A 17791-nucleotide genomic window follows, 5' to 3' on the forward strand; every position below is an offset into this window, starting at 1 on the left:
ACAAAAGGCTCTTTACAAAAATGTATTCATATTTACCCTGTACACATCAGCCTGATTTAATGAAACTAAACACACTTAAAACTAGTGCATGTATACAAATATCAAATAATATATTTATGATTACATACAATTCATATAAATATGTAACAAATCAGATTCAACTTTTTTTTTCTTTGTCAGTTATTTTTTTTTAAAACTGTTGACCTCAGAAGGCTTAAATGATCTAGAGTGGAGGTACTGATGAATGAAACAATGTGGCGCACTCAAGCGTACATTCAACAGATATATGGCATACAGCACACAGAGTGAAGCACACAGCACACAGCTCAGCATGTACGCCATCTACTTGACAAACTGTCCTTTAAACAACCACTATGATTTGGGTATCTGACCTTAAAGTGATATAGCATAATTCCTACTTGTTTTTAAAATAATATCACTCCCACCAAACCTGAAATATAACATAGTTTGACCTTTTTATACAGACCAATAAGTGCATTCAGAATTTTTGGTGAAATAATCACTGAGAAATAATAGTAAACAAAGATCATAAATCAAATATGCCAACTAAATACATTACCAATGAAAACAGAATGGTAAGATGTTGTAATAAATATGTTAAACTTATATGATATATAATTTTATGTAAAAAAAGAAATATTGTAACAGATTTTTACAAACTATAAATAAGGATTAAATGACAGAAAACAATGGCTTTCTAGTAATGAAACTAGAATTTTCAAATATGTCTCTTTAGGGACGTTTTTTTTGATAATGAGGACACCTTCAAATATTAACTTTGGCTTGGTATGAAGCACCTGATGCTCGTGGAGGGATTTCCCAGCAGCTGTTTGGTCAGTTTACAACTTATCACTGCATCAGTGGTACAATGCACAGAGAAACTTTGTTCTTTACTCTTTCTAGTGAAGCAATGATACAAATACAATTGTTTTCATTACTAACAATCAACCCCCAACAGGAAAGTGCGGCTTAGTGGTAAAGTGAGAATTCTTCCAAATGAAAACAGACAACAAAAACAGCCATGAAGAAATCAAACTAGTTTCAAACATCCCAAATGTTGGCATCAAACAACCTTCAAAGCAGCATTTGCAGTGAAATCTTTAAAATGTGTTTGAAAACGGAAGGCTACAGTAGCTGAGGATGGAGTGGTGTCATGTTCACACTATGTGTGTGAGCTCCAGGCCCACAGAAGAGGTACCTTCAGAGTCCATGTCTCACAAGGTCCACTCTCCATGGGCTCTACCCAGTGATATGTCCCAGATGAACAGAGGGCTCTTCAGCCCTTCTACTTATCAGACCAAACCTGAGTCTTTGGCCATCTTGTAGAAAATTCCCTTCTTGGCAATTAAATTGGACGGTGAATCAAATTCTGCCATCTGGCCTTTATCGAGAACCAGCACCCTTTCAAGAAAAAATTGAGGAAATATTTAGTTCTACATAAACATGTTAAATACTATTATATAACAATTATAATATAGCGTTGGTTAAGTCTTTATTTTTTATTATTATTTATAACTTTTTAAAGTTTCTTTAACCTTGTGTAGTCCATGATGGTGTTGAGACGGTGTGCGATGGTCAGAACGGTGCAGTCCTCAAACTGAGTTCGGATAGTGGACTGAATCAGATTGTCCGTCTCCAGGTCTACAGCTGCAGTGGCTTCATCCAAAACCAGAATCTTGGTCTTCCTGAGGAGAGCTCGAGCCAGGCAAACCAGCTGCCGCTGACCCAAACTGAAACCCAGAATATATCCAGTCAGAAACATATCAGATTTTAGTCAAATGAAGAATAAACATCGTTGAGAAGGTGTTTATACCTGAGATTCTCTCCTCCCTCTGAACACTCATGGTTGAGTTTGTCAGGCAGCCCAGACACAAAGTTCTTGAGATGTGCAAGTTCCAGAGCTCTCCAGACCTCCTCATCAGTGTAGCCATCAAAGGGGTCCAGATTCATACGCAAGGAACCAGAGAACAGCACTGGATCCTGGGACAGAGGAAAAGGTGTTTAGAAATACTAAAGAAAAACTAAAACAGCTCAATTCTCATTGGAAAGTCAACAGAAAAAATTAAATCATTGTGAAAGGAAAACATAGATTTGAAAACTTTAATAGTGATATCCTCAAATGAGCGACTTGAAATGAACGTTTAAGTGTATTTGTGTCCAGTGCCTGAGGAATGATTGTGATTCTGGATCGTAGCTCATGCAGGCCCAGCTCAGCAACGTTGACTCCATCTATACGGATCTCTCCTTGAGCTGCCTCGATGATCCGGAAGAGCCCTAGTGTCAAAGAGGACTTTCCTGCTCCTGTCCTACCCACAATTCCCACCTAAGCAAAACACAAATACATACATGATTAACTTTGCATGTTTATAAGGAAATTTTAGGTGAACAGATTTCTAAATGAACATTGTTTATTGATGAAGTCAAAGCTTGAACTGATTCTGAATATTGTAATGGCTCCACGCACCTTTTCTCCTCCCTCAATGTTGACTGAGATATCAGAAATAGCCAGCTCTAAGTCTTCTCTGTATCTCAAGCCAAAGTTGTGGATTTCAATATGACCAGCGGTCGGCCAGCCACAACCCACATTCAACCTCTAAAAACACAATTCAACCCATAAAAAAACACTCAAATCCAACAAATACAACTCAAACACCAAAAACACAAATACAACACTTAAACCAAAAAAACATGAAGTAAAATACTTTCATAAAAATTACATTTTGTTTGCAACGTCAAATAATATACTTTATCTTCAACAAAAATACAATTAAAACATCAAAAATATATTTAATTTTTAATACAAAACTAAAATGAATTTATTTAAAAAAAAAATAAAACTAAAACAGCAATTCAACATAATTACTCCTGTCTTCAGTGTTAAAATGTAATTTATTCCCGTGATGTTAAAGCTGAATTTTCAACATAATTACTCCTTCATTCACACATGATCTTCAGAAATCATTCTAATATGCTTACTTACTTCCCAATAAACAAACATAAATAACAATCAATAAAAAAAACATTTTTTTTTTTGTGTGTGTGTGTGTGTTTTTTTTTTATATATATTTGTGTGTGTGTGTGTGTGTGTGTGTGTGTGTGTATATGTGTGTGTGTGTGTGTGTGTGTGTGTGTATGTGTGTGTGTGGAAACTGTGATACTGTCCTTAATGTCCCTTTTGATTAAATGCATCTTTGCTGAATAAAAGTATGAACATTTAAAGAAATCTTACTGAGCACAACTTTTGAATGATAGTGTAATGAATCTAATATTTATAAAGTGTATGTAATCATTTTCATTTTGGTAGTCATTTTAAAAATTCATTTGTCACACCGCAGGTGAAGAAAAAAAAAAAGTTCATTAGAAATGGTAAAAAACAACAACAACAACAAAAACACTTGACCAGTGGTCAGTATACCAAATGAAAAAAAGACCAGTTACAAGATCTCACACATACATTTTCCTTTCATAAATTAATAAAACAATATGCCTAAATAATCATAGTAAATTACCCAAATTCTTTCCGGAAACTAGTGCCACATCTTGTTGACATATACTGTCCCCCACCCCTCCCTGTGTGCTAACTATCCTCATCTCTCTAGTACAGTGTGAGATAACAGAGGGAACAAGGCTAATAACAGATTGAACTCCACACAAGTACAGAATGAACACACACAATCTGCCTGCTGGTGCACTGACCTCTTTCTCTGTGTCTCCATATTCCTTCACCTTCTCCACTGCCACTATGTTAGTCTCCAGCTCAGAGGACATCCGCACCAGCCAGTTCAGAGATGCTGTGACCTGTGGGAAATATGGAACTAGTAAGGACGTGAGTGGACATCTGGTCTGTATCTCATCATTTTAGAAGTTAGACTGACCTGCAGTGCATAAGAGATGGACAGCCCCATGATACCTGGACTCAGACTGTCCCTGGCCATCACTGCAAAAAGTGCTGCAAATGTCACAATACAGTTTCCCACAAACTCTAACCTCACTGCCAACCATCTGCAGGACACAGAGGCACAAAGACATACATAAATCATCAGCTTTTCAAAAAACAAAACACTTATACATGTGAGGATCTGTGAATTCTCACCGGTTGGCTACAATGCTGGGGAAATAAGCTTTTTGGTTGTGGTCCACTCTGCCGTCACTCTCTGTGATGAAGCGCTGCTGTTCTCCAAATGCTCTGATCACACTGGTGCCCAGCAGTGTCTCGTTGAAGTGTGTGTAGACAGGAGAGCGGCTCACAGACTCCAGTCGTTTCAGCTGCCGAGAAGAGGCCACATAAAAACGCTAACAGAGATGAAAAAACAAATGTTAGAGCAGAACCCAGCAAATGATTACACTTACATTGAAGTTTTAGATCTCAGATATTTTCTATCTAAATGTATTTTAGCCTAGAGAGTTGCTAGCCTTTCCTAACATGCAGCCGCAAGGTAAAACAACTGACTGACCTGTACAAAGAAGTAGAACAGGCCCAGCGGCGGGATGATGATGGCTACCAGCGGTGTGGCAATGAGGATGACAGCACATGAGCCCAGCACATTAAACATGGAGCCCATGAACATTTTTATGATGCTAGGGATGACCGAGTCAATGGTGTCTGTCTCTTTGGCAAAGCGGTTGACCAGATTGCCACTGGGTGTGCGTTCGAAGAAAGACATGGGCGATCTCAGGACGTTGTAGAGCATCGTCTGGTGCAGGTAGCGGGAGGCTAAGATCCCACCAACAGACACCGCCACAGAATAGCAGAACACTGCAATGCCTATCAGAGAGAAAAAGAAAAAAGAAAAAAGGCTTTAAAAGCTAGCTTCAATATCAAAATGGTTTCTGGACAAATAGCAAATTAATAATAATAATAATAATAAAATGCATATAAAAGAACTAAATAGACATATATTAATGACAAACATTTAATAAAAAAAAAAAAGATGTTGGATTGCATAAAAATGCATTGCATTAAAATTATTTTAAGTGATAAAAATGCATTGCATAACAATTATTTAACATATTTGTTTATTTTAATTTTAAAATACTATTTCACCTTAAAAAGTTAAATACTAAGAAAATATCATCATTATTAATTAGCAGGTATAGTTCATAAAAATATAAAAAAAAAATAAAAAAAAATAAATAAATACAACTTTTTAAAAGTGAATTTTGGAAGCTGAGTATTTATTGATTTGATGGCATTAAGGAAAAAGTTTGCACACCAAAATGAAAAATTATTTATTACAAGTTCCAACCAACAGTGACCATACAGCTCAAAACTTTGTTCCATTTATATAAAAGTTGTCATATTAAAAACAGTTTTCAGGAATTTCAAATGTGAATATAAGCAATCACACACAACAATCTGACCTTGTGAGATTCCAAGGGCTCCATACACCCCTAAACGCATCTCTCTGTTGGGCTGTGTGTTGTTGATAACAGGGTCATCTGTCCAGAGACTGAGCCAGTAGTTTGAGCCCAGAGAGGACAGATGATGACAGAAGAACAGAAAGACACTGAAGATGGACAGGGGCAAGCCGATAGCCTTCATGTACTCCCAAAACACAGACAGCTTCACCTGCATAACACACAACATTCACTAAATCAAAAAAAAAAAAAAATGGAAATGGAAAAAGGAACCATGGAAAGGAACATCCTGACACAGAGACAGCTGACTCATACCCTGCCAGTGTTGGCCTTGTCAGCCTCAGTTAGTCTGGCAGCATCTGCAGATTTGGTCTTCTTTGAAGCCGCAACATCATTAGGTTCAGTTTTCTGTGGGGTTTTACCTGTGCCTGCCGTATTAAGAGAGTTCAGACTCTGCCTACGGGACACAGAGATAGAGCAGGCTAGTAAATAATGTCAAAATGTCATTAGTAGATGACTTAAATTATTCATCATTCTGCAACATGTCTAGACACAGTGTTTATTCAGAACAAAGAAACAAATCAGAAAAGGTATTAGGTATCTCTTACCCCAACATGGCAGAAGGACCCCCATTCTCAAGTCCTTTCCGTGGAGCTTCTATAGATGAGAAAATATATACTAAATCAGACAGAATTACACACATCTTCCTGCGTGCTTCATGCTTTTCCACATCCATACTTGTACCAATGACTTTTTCAACTATTCAAAGTTACAGAAGACAATCTTTCTCATTATTATCTAGAAGTCATGACATTCAAATACACGGACGCAACACAAACATTATGCAACAAATTATGTAATCAAGCATTGACTAAAACAGCGGGCTGCACTTGAGTACAAACAGTCTATATTTAACATGGCAATAAAAGGCCATCATAATTAGCTTCCAAGCAACCACACCTCTCAGGCCTGCTGAAATGAAAGATGCAGACATTAAATCACTGTTTCTGCCCAGCACCTCATGAGGAACTGACTGGTGAAGGCCAAAGGTTGAAGCCATTCACAGTGCTCCATTTAAAAAAAAAAAAAAAAAAAAAAAAAAAAAAAGATTGTAAATGTCCTGCACAAATTACAAAGACATTTCCCTGTATACCTTAAATTAAATTATCATCATGTGTAAATATCTTTTTTTCCTTCAAATAAATGTTGTTCTTTCGAAATTTCTATTTAAGAATACTTTAAAAAAATTATTTGAGCACTAAATAGGCATATTAAAATGATTTCTGAAGGATCATGTCAATTCAGCTTTGTAATCCCAGAAATAAATTACATTTTAAAATATTTAGTTTATTTTAAATTGTAATAATATTTCACAATATTACACTCTTGAAATTTTTTTTAAGAGTTGTATGTGAGTAATGTAGTAACAGCCAGCTACATCATTGCTAAGCTCTCAAGTGAGTTGAGAAGAGATCAAATTCTATTACTGTGAACAGGGGTACCATTTACTCCATCAAAACAGAGTACAGTGCAAGAATGTGTAATTGGAGAATGGTTTGTGAGCTATAGTCCAATGGCAATGAAGTGGGAAAGTACTAAAAAACTCACATATTTCAGGCCTCAGACCAGGATAATAATCCCTATTCTAACATGCAGTACAAGCAGGCCTATTCAGTTTATATGGCCCGGGGACCAATTACACCCTCAAACCTTCAGATTTCCCTTTTTCGTCCTCTGCCTCCCCTCCCTCCTCTGAAGAGCCAACAGAGGGTACACAACAAAAAAGAAGAAATGGAGATGAAAACATAGATGTACACACAAAAAAAGATCACTAGACACAGAATAATTTGGAAAAAAGATCACCCACACAATATGAACATTAGTAATCATTTAGAGGAACTGGCTATATGAAAGCAGTTCAGATATGAGGAGGCCAGCCTCACCTGCCACTGACTCCTCCACCTCCTCCTGCTCTGTGTTGGTGTAGGTATGCAGGAACTCAGCAAAAGCGCCCTGTCTGCCCAGCAGCTCGGTGTAAGAGCCCATCTCTGTGATTTCTCCATCCACCATCACCAAGATCAGATCAACCTGGGGCAGGAAGCTCAGCCCGTGCGTCACCAGATCCCGAGTCTGAAAGAGTTCCATGTGTGATGTGAAATGCCTATAAGAGATGTATATACATATTTGGATAATACATGGCTAAATGGCCTTACTCTGCCCTGTAGCAACCCCTGAGGTCCGATGACCTTCTCAAAGATGTGTTTTCCCACATGAGCGTCCACGGCAGAGAGCGGGTCATCCAGCAGATACACTGCACAGCTGCAGTACACAGCCCTGGCCACACTCACCCGCTGTTTCTGACCTCCAGACAGATTAACGCCCTAAAATTACATTGTCATATGATTAACTCAACTGTGTGCTAATAAAGATTTAAATAATGTCAGATTGTTGCATTAAAAGCAGCCTGTGACAGCAAGGTTAGGACAAATTGTAAGAATCATTCTGAAGTCTTTATTTACCTTCTCCCCAATCTCTGTTGAGTCTCCTCCAGGTAGGATCTCCAGGTCTGGTAGGAGAGCACACGCCTCCACCACCTTCTGGTACCAACTGTCTTTTGCATCCCGTCCAAACAAAATGTTGTCTTTGAGAGTGGCGTTTTGGATCCAGGCCTGCTGAGGCACGTAAGCCACGGAGCCCTGAAAAACAGTCAGATACTCAATGTATTTCTTTATCCTCATTGTTATTAATAAATCAAAACAAAGAAAAGTTATGACATGAAATGAACAGCTTTTCAAAATAAAATAAATCAGTTTGGGACATTGATTTTGTGACAGTCAGATGTTCTTACTTTCACAGTCATACAAGATGCTTGTGGAGTTAATGCCACTCAAGGGAACAAACCAAATAAAAATACAATAAAAAATTAAAACAAAACAAATAAAATATTTATATATTTTATATATATATATATATATATATATAAAAAAATATTTATATATTTTATATATATATATATATATATATATATATATATATAAAATAGTAAATTATACAATGGGTATAGAAAAGAACCCCCCCCCCCCCCCTTAAAATGATCAAATTTTTTTGTTTTGCAGCCTGTAATGAAGATGGACACCATTTTTGTTTTATTCAGCTGTGTTTACTCAGTGCAAACATCCAAGCTTCAGCTGCAATACCAAGTACTGAAATGCTCCAGCAAAGCTCTTTTCATGCCGAGCTAATCAAAATAACCACAGCTGATCACAGTTTAAAGTCAAATGGCTTTGTGTGCCATTGAGAAGGTGATTATCTACTACACCTGATTGAGTTTACAAGTCATTTTTAGGAGAAGATCCTTTTTCTACAGTATAGCATGGAGGTGGGTGGTATTATCCTGTTATGTGAGTGTTTCTCTGCAGCAGGGAATGGAGCACTTGTCAGGATAGAAGGAAAAATGGATGAGGAAAAATACCTTCAAATTCTTGAGGAAAATCTGCTGCCCACTGCCAGAAAGTTGTCAATGGGAAGAAGGTTTACTTTCCAACATGACAATGACCCGAAACACAGCAAAACTGAGCACTCCGTGGTCGACCTTGCATGACCTAGTCAGAGCCCAGACTTAAACCCCATTGAATTTTTTTTTTTTTTTTGCCATGTTGGTGTTATACCTTTCACTTGGATGTTATAAGTTGCACTGAGTAAATACAGCTGGATAAATCAAATACTGTCCATCTTTATTTCAGGCTGCTAGGCAACAAAATGTGATTATTTCAAAGTGGGGTGAATCTTTTCTATACCCACTGTATTTAATACATAACAAAATATTAAATTATAAAAGAAAACCCTAGTGGACTTAAATATGTTTGAGCCCCAGTGCATACATAATCTATTTAACTCAAATACAACAGAGCACTTAATTCAAGAGCCACTGTTTTCACACACAAAATCTCAGACAACCTTGCTCTAAAGAAATACAAAATACAGCAAAAGCACATAGCTTGTGTCTGTACCTTGATCGAGACATATCCTTCTTGCTTCTGCATCTCTCCCAGCAAAGCTGAAAGCAGAGAGGATTTCCCTGAACCCACATGCCCTACCACAGCAACAAGCGCCCCCTCAGGAATACACACATTAATCCTGAAGAGAGAGAGAGACACGCTGAGACAAGAACAGATACATCGAACAACAAACAGTTCCAGCAACATATGGACACAGGCGGCATTGTGTCAAAGGTATAAAAGAGTACATTCATTCATTAGGATTTCTTCATTCACTTCATTGTTGATTGAAGATTATGTGCAAATCTTTCAGAGTGTACTGATATTAACAACTGAATTTACAGTGAACAATAGTGCAAGTCAAATTACACAGTTCAATGCATGATTTGAAGTAAATGAGATTAAGCTAAGATTGAAAGCAATTCAACAACCCAAATTTCATTACCCCTCTCATTAATTTCAGTGGAGATTCACCAGATTACATTTCCTCTTGCGATTGATGCTCTTCTGTATCGGGGTTCATGCACGTGTACTTGCCTGTAATGTCTTCAGTAGCCTGTTTCACTGGTTCTGCTCGATGTAATCGCAATATTCATGTCAATGCTAAAATTCATTTTGATGCCTTGAATATAATAAGTACATTTGTGTTGAGTAGAGAGGGTTGGGATTTGATAACGGTTATTAAGCACAAAAATCAAATGATTGTCATGAGATTCTATTAATGGTTTTTTAATGTTTTCCAATGTGGGCAGAAACAGAATTAAACTAAACTAAAAAAAAAACTAAAAAAAATTATTATTACCTAATAAATATACTTTTGCATTGTCACTGTTGCATGAAACAACAAAAAATATTCTACAACCAGTATAGTCCTATTCACAATCAGTCTTAAGTTAGACTAGTTAGACTAATAATAATAATAATAATAATAATAATAATAATAATAATAATAATAATATTAATAATAAGTTTTATTTATAAAGTGCCTTTCCAGGGCTCAAATTGATGCTATATTCCAGGACTTGCAAGACTTAGAACAGTCTCACTGACAGGTTGTTTATTAAGTTAAAGATACAAATTTGGAAAATAGTTTTATTGTAACACATTGTATTTCAAATAAAAGTGTTATCAAAAAGTATTGTATTTGTTTAGTTTTGACTATATATTGAGGGAGAGTGGTGTTTCTTCAAAAGAAATTAAATGGTTGTTCATGGAATCGTTCATCAAAATCATGAAATTCCATACAATTCCCATCCCTAGTACTCTATAACACTGAACAAGATGCTATTCATTGTTACCTCTTCAAAGTAGGGGAGTCGTCTTTAGACCAGCTGAAAGCTCCTTCCACAATCCTGATGCTGTCTGGAGCTGAATGAGCAGGAAACAACAATAAAGTCTCTTAAGTGAACATCAAAACACACGGGATGCCTTTAAACCCACAGATCTACTGAACAGCTGCTACTCTCTCATACAGTGCTGTTTTACGTCTGTCTGTTGAAACTGTTTGGGGACTGCAGTGCTTTGTGAGTCAAACATGCACAGCATACTAAAAAATGCATGCCACAGAACATGGCACATTTGTTTTATTGCAGATTTTAACTGCTTGTGAATCACTAGACTCACATGAACTGATGGCTGGCCGCTCCACATTGTCTTCATCCAACTCCTCATGGGACAGAAACACACGCAGGCGCTTCATAGACACACTGGCCTGAAGGAAGCAATACATTTCACAGTCATAATAAAAATCAAAATCAGATGACAAGTTCCTGGTTTTCTGTGTTTTCCTTTCGGTCCGATCACAAGTGGTCCAAAAACGTTTGAGATGTGACAACTTATACCATATTCCAAGGTATAACAAGGTTCACATTCAACGTTTTTTTTAAAAGAAAGAAAGAGAGAGAGAAAGAGAGTAGTACCTGCACCATGCTGCTGATGACCATGGGCAACATATTAAGAGGGAAACGCAGGATGTTGAACAAGGCCAGAGAAACAAATGCCTTCTGTGCATCCAGAATATTATGTTCATCCACTAACACATATACTGCGAACGTGGAGAGGGCAACCTTTGTGAAAGAGACAAGACAACCAAAGGGTAGCATCAAAAACAGTGGGCAGAATCATGAAAAAGCCTGCGCAGGACTGGAATTCAAAGGCACCACCTACCAAAAATGGTGCGCAGACCCAAGTAAAGGTGGACACAGCACCAAGGTAAGCAGTCTTCTTAAGCACACGCAATTCACTCTCTCGGATGGCAGACACTTTGTCTTTGAACGCCAGTTCCCATGCGTAGAGTTTAAGCACTTTAATGCCGTTCAGCACCTCATTCATAAGCTTGATCCTATTGTCCTTGCTTTTCATTTGGGCAACCTGTGGGTGAGAGTGTCAGATTAACAAAGATGATGTAATTAATGAAACTGAGGCAAATAAACCTGCTGAGCAGGAAAAGAGTTTCAAAACCTGGTAAGTTTTAGTTTTCATGGCAATGACTGCATTTAGAGGAACCATTAGCACCATCACAGCAATTCCGGCAAGCACAGAAGGTCCCAGATTCTGATAACAAAAAAGCAAAAAATAAATGAACAAATACATAATAACAGGTATTAGTGATGTGTTATGAAATGAGCAAACAAGCCATGACACCTTCGCGTAGGCACATACCTGCCACAGGAAGTAAAGGGCCAGGATAACCTGCAAAGGTGCTGACCAAATCATGTTGATATAGGTGATGAGGTCCATAAAACGCTGAGCATCTACAGACATCAGATTCACAATCTCTCCGACAGTGGATGTTCGCCGGGCAGCATTGGTAATGACTAAGGCTTGACAAAATGAAGGAAAATATTATAAACCTACACTACAATTAAAACACTGGAGTCAGTAATTTATATATATATATATATATATATATATATTATATATATATATATATATATATATATATATTTTTATTAAAAAAAATATTTTAAAATATATTCAGAAAAAAAAAATAAAATTGACAACAAATTAAAAAAAAAGAACAGCTTTGCCATCACAGGAAAAAAAAAAAATATTTTAAAATATATTACACAGTACATTTTTTAAAACTGTGTTTTGAGAGTTAAAGTATGGCATATTCAAATTGGCAAATGCATTTTTTGCAGTTTCTTGAATCTCTGAGAGCTCTAAATATGAAAAAGTAACAAATAACCTCCAAGTGTGCATAAACACCATATTACACCCTGTTGCAGACATTTTAGGATTCAAGAATCCACTTACTTTCCTGTACACAGCACCAACAATGGCTGTACGTAACCTCATGCCGGTCACAAAGCAAACGTGGAAATATTTCTGCAGAATGAGGGTTTGCACGCAGGTACAAACGAACAGCAGGGTGGTATAGAAGTAGCCATGCCAATCAGGGGCACTTGAATCATTCACAAACTGGATCAGTAGCCTAAGAAACAAAAGAACAAACTCACATGAGTATAAATTAATGTCAATCCAACAGCATAATGCTGTTCTTCTGGATTCAAGTGAAAAGTAAGCAAACTGGGTAAAGTCTCACTGCTGAGACTTCAGGTGTTATTTTCAAAGGCTTAGAGAGGATTTGAAAATGGTCTGGTGCACAATTTGATGGCACAACTTTTCAGCAAGCCACAACTAACTCTTCACTGAAGCTCTTTTGAGAGGCACAGCTGTTGTTTGGACAGAGTGGCCTTCCCACAGAGTTAAAGTCATTTCTAACCACATGACTGTGAAAACACAGAGGGAACACTTGCACTCTCCCTTAACACTTTGCACTTTACTACTGCTTCTGAATTCAGCTCAGGTGGGAATAATATCTGATTCTGATGCTGTATTCATACCTGAGAATCTCCGGCCCAACAAACATCAGGATGTCATGAATAATCTTATACAAGGAGCTGACTAGAAAATATGGTCCAAAGGTTCGGCAGAGAGCACAGAAGAGAGAAGGGTCGCCTGTTTTTTGAAGGGTTTTCGTAAGCAAAATCTCTGACTCTTCAATTGGTTGTCCATCCTTCTTTTCTTCCCTTGCTGATCTTTTTGGCGAGTAGAGTGTCTTATCTACTGGCCTAAAACAAAAAACATAACCCAATCAGAGGATTAGTCAGTTTTGTAGTAAATCCATAAACTTCTCGCTTCTGACCTTTTGACCTTGTTGCATTCTTGGTCCCAGCGGCATACCAGCTGTGGCACCACTCTTTGAGACTTATCCTCGGTGTTGAGCGACCACAGATCCTTCTCTTCCAGAGGCCTTTTATAACCCGTCACCATCAATCTATGAGGAAAAGAAAGGGACATACATTAACAAGTACACCCAGCCTGAAAAGAGGCTTAATCATTAGCAAAATGATGGCTTCTTCAATACTTTTTCCTTGATAGAGATAGTAGAGACAAGATAGAAATTGATGGGACGAATGGGATCAAGAAATTACATGAGCCAGAATACAACTTCTTTTTTTTTAAAAAAAGGAAGAATGTTAGACATGCAGTCATTCATTTTGCTCACCCTGTGATCCACCAGAAAGTGATTCTGGACAGGAATGAAGCTCCCGACTCTGGACATGGATTCTGCACAAACACATTCATATTATTGGCCATCAATTCAACATCCATATAATAAAGCAGACCTCTACCTTCTTTAAGTAAAGTTCACTAACCGAGTCTCTGACAGCCTGTGAAAAGAGCGGAGGCCTGTCGGAGAAGCAGGCCAGGATCAGGGAGATGAGCAGCATGGTGTAATATATGTAGAAAGTGGTATATTTGAACACATTCACACTGGCAGGCTGAAAGGAAAGACCAAACAACACTTTAAGGGTTTGCTCACATTTCAGTCAAACCTGATTAGTTTTTTTTAATCTGTACTTTAGAACTGACTGTCCTTTTTCAATTGATAAAATATTATCTGTTTTACCCGGTTTCAACAACTATATCGGTCGCTATATTAATGATGTCACAGTCAACATAATACTGAGAAAGTTTCTTCTACAGAAACTGAAGAGTAGCTATCAGTGTGGCGAGGGACAGTAAATTTGGTGTGCCGCAAAACCCACATGGCACATGAAAGATCACGAGCGACAGAGTCATTTTACACATTCATGCATTGACTGCATCTAAAACTGCTGATTCATTCATTCACTCATACACAATTCGCTATTACACAGTTCACTATATGAGGAAAGGGTGAACAAAAATAAGTGTATTCAGGCAAAGCTGTTTTGCCCAATTTGCGTGACAATTTATAAGCGACACATTTCGAATGACAAAAAACGATTTAAAATGTGATCTTCCATTTCAGACTGAGGTGAATTGCCCCAGAAAATCTCATTTGGAATCACATATGAATATAGATTGGCTCTGTTTTATACAAAATACAGACTACAAAAAAAAAAAAATTTAGTCACATATGACTCAAGACGACATCTGAATCACACTGGAATAAATATATATATATATATTATTACATGAACTGCAAAAACTGTCATATTTACCTCATTCAATGCATGCAGGATCTTGGAATATATTATTACATGAACTGCAAAAACTGTCATATTTACCTCATTCAATGCATGCAGGATCTTGGAGCGAAAGGTGACTGTAGCGCACACTATTGTGATCAGCCAAAAATTGAGCATCACCCCTGAGGACTGGACCCCCTTCTTCCGCTCATACTGGATCAAAAACGTAGCCAGCAACTAAAACACATATAAAACATCCAATTACAAAACACTTCCAATTTGTTAAACATCAGGCTAAGAAAAGACCATGACTAGACAATTTTTGAAACTATAGACAGTAATATATCAGGGAGAATTGGTCCATGAGGTAAGGAAAATGGAATACTTTCATGTAATTTGAATATGAAATCAATGCAAACCGAAGAGTAATTTACAAGCAAAGTAGTTTAATTCAGCACTTCCTTTTGTGAAAGAACAGGTCTCACCATTGTAACGCCAAGCATGGTGGGGCTGACTAGGTAGACTGGGGCTATTGTAGCACCATGGCTTCTTTCCCAGAAAGAGTAGAAAACATCTGCCCAGCAGATAAGCCATAGGGTAAACCCAATAGCCTGTTGGAGGAGAGTCACATGACCTTGAAACAGCTGTTGACCTTGGCAGAGTTATCAGGAAACACACTACTACATAAAAAGCAACGTACCAGAATCCCGTTTGTTAATACTCACTGTTTTGGCTCTGTTGAGGTGGGTCATGCATATGTATCCACGGTCATTTCTTTTGAGGTATAGGATGTATAACGGTGCAAACAGACAGAGGTAGAAGCAGGGTATCCAAACCAACACTGTGTTCTGGAAACATGGTGTCAGGTCTGGATTGTGTGTTTGCCATGTCCGGTTCCAATCCTGAAAACATGAGGACAAAAGGGTATTTCATTTTACCCTGCGTCTCTGGAGATTCTTTGGACGAAACTTAGAAACAAAGTAACAATTGGAGTAGACACATAGCTCTAAGCTGCCCCGTAAAGCACACAAAGTCCTAATGATGTGTGCAAGGAACAAACACTCTTGAGTGGCTCTTTCAGAGAACCAAACTCAAGCGCAATCTTTTCTGCGCAATAGAGCAGAGCAGAGAGTCTTAAGCTTCTTGGCAAAAACAAGTCTTTCTCAAGACATGAAATAGCTTTCATTTGAGATATTAAACTAAATGCATTGGAATGCACTTTTTTTTTTATTTGTAATGACACTAATGATGGGATTCTTGTCAAGAACATCACATTTCACCCTGAAATCACCAAAAGAAAATTATGTTTTGCTCAAAGAAAACTAAGCCTATTTTTAAGACCATTTAAACTTTTTTCATAATACTGTAACAAGGAAAATCATGAAAAAAATATATGATAAAAGCAAAGGATAATATATTGTGTCACTTGGTAATTAGTTATGTCATGGTAGTATTTGTTGTAATTTTAAATTACTGTAATACAAAAAAGATTGCTGAATGTGCTGAATCAATACAATGGGAAAAATGGAAAGTAAAACAAAAAAGATACACTTCATAATATTTTAATGAAAGCTGACCCTATGAAACATATACCCCTAAAATTCCCAGCAGTTTAATAAGGGGAAAAAATTAAACATTTAAATAGGTTATAAAAATGACTTTTAAAAAAAAGATAATAATGGCATATTATTTAAATGGAAGTATTTCTTGTACCAATTTTATTTTATTTTTAATTAAAATAAGAGTGAACTTACTAAATGATTGGGGAAAACACAAGTTAAAAAAAAAAAACATGTAAAATATTTACTTATATTACCATATTATTATATTATTATTATTATTGGGAATACATGACTGGGACAAGTTCTTTAATTTTTTTTTTTTTTAATTTTTTTACATTACATTTTTCAATTTTCACATTTTTACATATCCCTATGACTTAAAACAGTTTTAATAACTTTACAAATCTGGTAATCTTTCATTGCATTGTGTCATTGGACAAGCAAAGTCATATTAACAATGTAAATATAAAAGCTGGGAGCAATTCGAGAAAAGTAACATACTTTCTTGGCATACAGTCATCTGTCAAAGTGATTCATAATTCAATATTTTGGTCCTCTGATCCTGCAGTACAAACTGTCTCAACCTGCCAAGCTACGACTAATACTGTTAATCCACTGACCTGTCAGACCTTGCATAAACTGGAACACAAATAAACAAAGCTCAATTCTTTGTGACTATGACAAATAATTACCTGAATTCTCTAGTTAAAAAGGAAACTACTTAGCATTAGAGGAATTTGCTTAACAAAAACAAGTCAGAGAAGTAACAAAGTCAACTCTTCAGCTTCACACTGAGATAAAGACACACATCGAGCAGGTGGTCGTGTTATAAATCACTCTTAGATACGGCTGTTAGACTGTTGTAAACAAAAATCAACACTACAAGATCAAAAGCCCACAGAGAGTTATGCATATGGTAGTTTGCTGTGTGGCTAACCGGTTAGCTTAGCAACAGTGGCCGCGTCTCAAACTTGATAAGCTGTCTACCTAGACAGCATTATTTAGCGTTATAGGTCCATTCAACCCGCACTGAACTCTTCAGGCGCGCATTTGATGCCTGAAAATGCTCTGACCCTCAAAACGCACCTCCAAATGCGCCTATGACGCTCTAAAATTATGTCTAAGTTAGGTAAGTTAGGCTGCTCGCTGTGTTTTGAGACACAGCCAAGTGTCTCTATGCTGCATAGTACAAGCACGGTGAACCTTGACAATCTGTTGAAAACAATATTGTAGGAAAAACACAGTTTACGGCGATAGAACTATTTATTTACTCACCCAAAATGGATCAGAACCGTCCAAACTGCAGAAACTGTCAATACCCATTCGCCGCAGGAAGGCTCTGTTATCGTATACTGGGTTTACACTAAAACAGTTTCATAACCAACTCCAT

General features: G+C 37.1%; 1 protein-coding gene across 2 annotated transcripts; it reads right to left on the minus strand.

Moving 5' to 3' along the window:
• Positions 1-9: 9 nt before the first annotated feature.
• LOC109045218 (multidrug resistance-associated protein 1-like) lies at positions 10-17784 on the minus strand. 2 transcript variants are annotated; one of them, XM_042722301.1, is made up of 32 exons: positions 17677-17784; positions 15565-15741; positions 15325-15450; positions 14939-15076; positions 14042-14167; positions 13891-13952; positions 13528-13659; positions 13226-13453; positions 12636-12813; positions 12039-12200; positions 11838-11930; positions 11544-11747; positions 11297-11443; positions 11001-11088; positions 10676-10745; positions 9390-9516; positions 7899-8075; positions 7593-7760; positions 7323-7509; positions 7090-7131; positions 5988-6036; positions 5695-5836; positions 5383-5590; positions 4476-4786; positions 4115-4314; positions 3897-4023; positions 3691-3819; positions 2486-2614; positions 2186-2344; positions 1835-2001; positions 1557-1751; positions 10-1422 (listed from the first exon to the last, which is right to left on the minus strand). In XM_042722301.1, exons 1-32 carry the CDS (start codon positions 17722-17724, stop codon positions 1314-1316), a joined length of 4605 nt encoding a protein of 1534 aa, XP_042578235.1. In that variant the 5' UTR covers positions 17725-17784; the 3' UTR covers positions 10-1313. The 2 variants fall into 2 exon arrangements, with proteins under 2 accessions (XP_042578235.1, XP_042578229.1); XM_042722295.1 differs by lacking the exons at positions 10-1422; positions 1557-1751; positions 1835-2001; ... (1 more) ...; positions 2486-2614; positions 7090-7131 and having other exon boundaries at positions 3502-3819; positions 17677-17760.
• Between the last annotated feature and the right edge of the window lie 7 nt (positions 17785-17791).

The sequence above is a fragment of the Cyprinus carpio genome, chromosome A3 (assembly GCF_018340385.1).
Source record: "Cyprinus carpio isolate SPL01 chromosome A3, ASM1834038v1, whole genome shotgun sequence".
Classification (NCBI taxonomy): domain Eukaryota; kingdom Metazoa; phylum Chordata; class Actinopteri; order Cypriniformes; family Cyprinidae; genus Cyprinus; species Cyprinus carpio.